The 3555-nt window shown below is 40.8% G+C and overlaps 1 protein-coding gene across 6 annotated transcripts in view; it reads right to left on the bottom strand.

The window, feature by feature from the left end:
* Window positions 1-3555, bottom strand: part of CALD1 (caldesmon 1) — a 256751-nt gene that overhangs the window by 29883 nt on the left and 223313 nt on the right. For 4 of the 6 annotated variants that reach the window (XM_006144999.3, XM_006144998.3, XM_006145001.3 and 1 more), the window contains 2 exons: window positions 3205-3555; window positions 1964-2041 (listed from right to left, as the gene is read on the bottom strand). The exon at window positions 3205-3555 is cut by the window's right edge and continues 598 nt beyond it. The exons of the other annotated variants lie outside the window; for them this stretch is intronic. In XM_006144999.3, coding sequence (XP_006145061.1) covers window positions 1964-2041; window positions 3205-3555 — 429 coding nt within the window. The remainder of the gene's footprint in view (window positions 1-1963; window positions 2042-3204) is intronic. 6 annotated transcript variants of the gene reach the window in all.

Raw genomic sequence — 3555 nt, 5'->3', positions numbered from 1 at the left:
GTAGGGAAAACTGGGATGGGGCAGGCCTGAGATCATTCCCCAGAGCATCTTAGGGGACACCATGAACATGGATAAACAGGGGCCTCTTCTGAAAAGAGGCAAAATGGTGATTTGAGTAGCTCTTAATGAGTCCTTTCTAGTTCATGCCACCACATAGGCACTGAATACTTTGGTCATGCAAAACAAACAGCATCTTAGTGAACTAAATTAAATTTAAATATAGACTCCAAACAGGATTTTCTACAACCTCCCTTTCCTCACATATTTAATCACTGATTTATGATTTTTATGCCCTCTTCCTTCTGTTGTTGAAAATATTTACCATGAAATGCTAGCTTTCTAGAAAAACCCATGTGGAACATTCCTGTTTAATTTCAAGGTAAATTTTCTTTTTTCTTTCTTTTCTTTCCTCTCTTTTTTCCTGTAGGTGAATTTGGGTGGTTTTCTGTCACAAAATGAGAATCGTGTTTGCCAACATATCCAACTATTTCCTTAGCTGCCTCAATAGAGCTAAAGTCACTTTTCCAGTTACTAGCATTTATACTTTCTCCTTCCTTTAAATGGACAGGATTCATATTTAATTTTCAATTCTAAACCATCTCAAGGTCCATAAAGACAGAGAGGAACATAAATCTTAACATCAATATAATGTGTAATATGAACAGGGATCCTTATTTTTTACATGAATCTTATGAATAATGCTTTAGAAAATTACCTTATTTAATCTTTGTGTGTGTGTGTGTGTGTGTTTTTCCCAGAGGGTATGTGTGCTGCCAGAGAGAAACAGAGAAAGAGCGACTCTGAGGGAGAAAGCACCACACAATGGGGTGTAGTCATACCATAATCCCTTCTCTTCCACTTCTCCATTCTGTCAGGATTTTGGGCACACTTACACACGCATCCAGTGTATTTTCCAAGCCACTGTGACTGGGATTCATATCATGGTCAGCCATTTGACATATGGTTCCCTTAACCACCAGGCTATGGGGCTGGCCCTGGTCATCTATTAGGTTGTCAGAAAAGTCATGATGTATGTGTCATGACTTTTCTGACAACCTAATATATTGTAAATACAGATTTTTTTCTGCTCAAAATTTTGAGTTTTCTTAATAGATGTCATCATAACCAGAGACACAGATTAAGAGCCCATTTGGGTTGGTGCCCAATGGCTACAAATCACTTCACCATTTCGTGGACAAATTCAAATCTTCCTACCTCTGATAATTCAGTTTCACCATGTTGAAATACTTTGAATTTACTAGATATAGTCACAATTCTTAATGTTACTTGGGGTTCACATAATCAAGATAGTTAAAATGCAGCCAGGCTTTCTGACGTGGCGTTTCAATCACGCCCGAGCACCATGGCATCCTGTCTGCTGCAGCCGCTAGTCCATCACCTCGTTACTTACCTACAGTCAAACACCCTGGCACCCGCTCCTGTGTGTGCCTCAGAAATGCAATGCAGAACATTTTGCCAAGTTTTTCTTTTGAAAACCAAATATCATCTTCAGCTCACCCAATTTTCTACTGAGATGTGTGGGGTGGTTTTTTCCTTTGAAAAGTTAAAGCAGTAATCAAGACCAGTTGGAAATACATCACGATTGAAATGAAAGCAGGATGGCTCAGGGGAAAAAAAATTAGCACCCAGAGGAGTAGAAAGCAGGAAAGATGGACTCTAGTAGTGTTTTTCAAACCTTTTTGAGTGTGACCCACAGTGAGAAAGACAATTTATGTGACAATGCAATACTCACTACCTATAATGCCCTCTATTCCATCTCAGTTTTTCAAATGCTGATTGACACATGTAACTACTTTTGAGACATTCTAAGGTGATTTCCATTCCAATGGATCAAGTCAGGGTTTGAAAAATAGCAGGTTAGAGATTGCAAATTCGAGATCGCCAGACCTGAGCTGTTCTGGAAGACTGCTTTCTGTCTGGATTACATCTCGATAATATTTACCTCTTCTTTTTTGAAGGTAGGCTTATCTTCTTGGGACTTTCCTCTTTGAGTCTGTACTTTAGCTCCCTTTTCTTCTTCCTTTTTATTTTTGAGAATGGTAAGATCACTCATATAAAAGAAGCCCTTTCTAGCGTGCAAGAGTGAGAGGGTGCTCAGGTCACTTGCGTGTGCCATGGGATGCCAGCTCTTTTTGCTTGTCTTGGTGTTTACATTCTCCCCTTGGTGCCAGTAACTCTAAACAGCAATGCAGGAGTTTTTCACCCCAGATTTTTCTAGTGTTCCTGCCACTGTGTGCTCACCAAAGTCCAGCGTGACATGGTGCTCCTTGTGTGTGTGTACGAATCTTGTGTGTGCCTTGGTGCAGTTTGTTCACAATCTTCTCAATTATAGCTGTGGTCATGAGCCCATTGTGCAGAAGCAGGTGTGAAAAGACAACTTCAGCACCATGCAGACTTAGCAACAGAGAGTTTGCTCTATGAATACACAAGCACCTTTTTTTTTTGGTGGGGGGGAGTAGTGGAAGTGGTGGTGGTTAGACATAGTGCTTTTAATGCAGCCTTGCAGACAGAAAAAAATATTTTTGTAGCACACATTTCCCTTCCACCCACTATTACCACCCTTCCTTGGTCCACAAAACTTTGTGTCACCCAGCTGGTAAAAGGTAATTGAAAGCAAAATATAAGCTTGTAATTATCAGTCAGTTATAAGTGGATACTACCCAACGTGGATAGCTTTCTGCAAGTCTACATTAAGCTCAGGTCTACATGATGGCAAATCAGGGTTTGATTTAGGCTAGCTTTTATAATTTTTTAAAAAAATTCACGTCAAACATATGAGTGAGGTAAGGAGTTATAAGTCTCTTGCCTCATGTAGACCTATGGACAGAGGGAAACTGTGAAAAAGAATGAGTTTAAAGGCCGGGGCAGAATCATGGGTCAGTATAGTACCAATACATTGATCATTTGGGGGTTAATTCATTTTGGGGGGGGGTTATTCATAACAACCAAGCACAAAGCACTCAATTTCTCTGTGGTCATCCCAGTCAAATTGGTTGATTGCATTTTTAGCCACAATCAAATGCTTCATCCTTGCATGTTGTTACGGTCCCCCAAAATGAAGAGCTCACCAAATGACCAGGCACATGGAGCTGTATGCATGTGGGCTCAGCCCCAAATTTGCTGTGCATTACATTTCTCAGAAGTCACAGGCATCACACGGTGGGTGCAAAATGTTTACTGTACCTGCTTCTTTAGGACAGCTGTCTGCAGTCTGTCTTCTTCCGCTTTCTTTTCATTTACCCATTTCCCTTCTAATTTCTCTTCCACCTTTCCCCCTTTTACCTTTTTCTCGTTCACTTCATTTCTTTTCTCTTCTAGCTGCTTTTTCAGCTTCTGCTCTTCTATCTTAGCCCTTTCCTCCTCCTCTGCCTGAGCCCTTTGCCTTTCCTCGGCCTTTCTTTTCTCTTCCTCCTTCCTCCTTTCCCTCTCCTCTGCCTCCCTCCTTTCTTTTTCTTGTGCAGCTGCTTTTTCGTCTGCTTCAATTCTTGCTTTCTCCTCTGCTATCTTTTTGTCTTGCTCGGCTTTCACTCTTTC

The sequence above is a fragment of the Tupaia chinensis genome, unplaced genomic scaffold (genome assembly GCF_000334495.1).
Source record: "Tupaia chinensis unplaced genomic scaffold, TupChi_1.0 Scaffold000140_1, whole genome shotgun sequence".
NCBI classification, from domain to species: domain Eukaryota; kingdom Metazoa; phylum Chordata; class Mammalia; order Scandentia; family Tupaiidae; genus Tupaia; species Tupaia belangeri.
The sequence above is the reverse complement of the archived record's forward strand: the minus strand, read 5'-3'. Positions and strand labels throughout refer to the sequence as shown.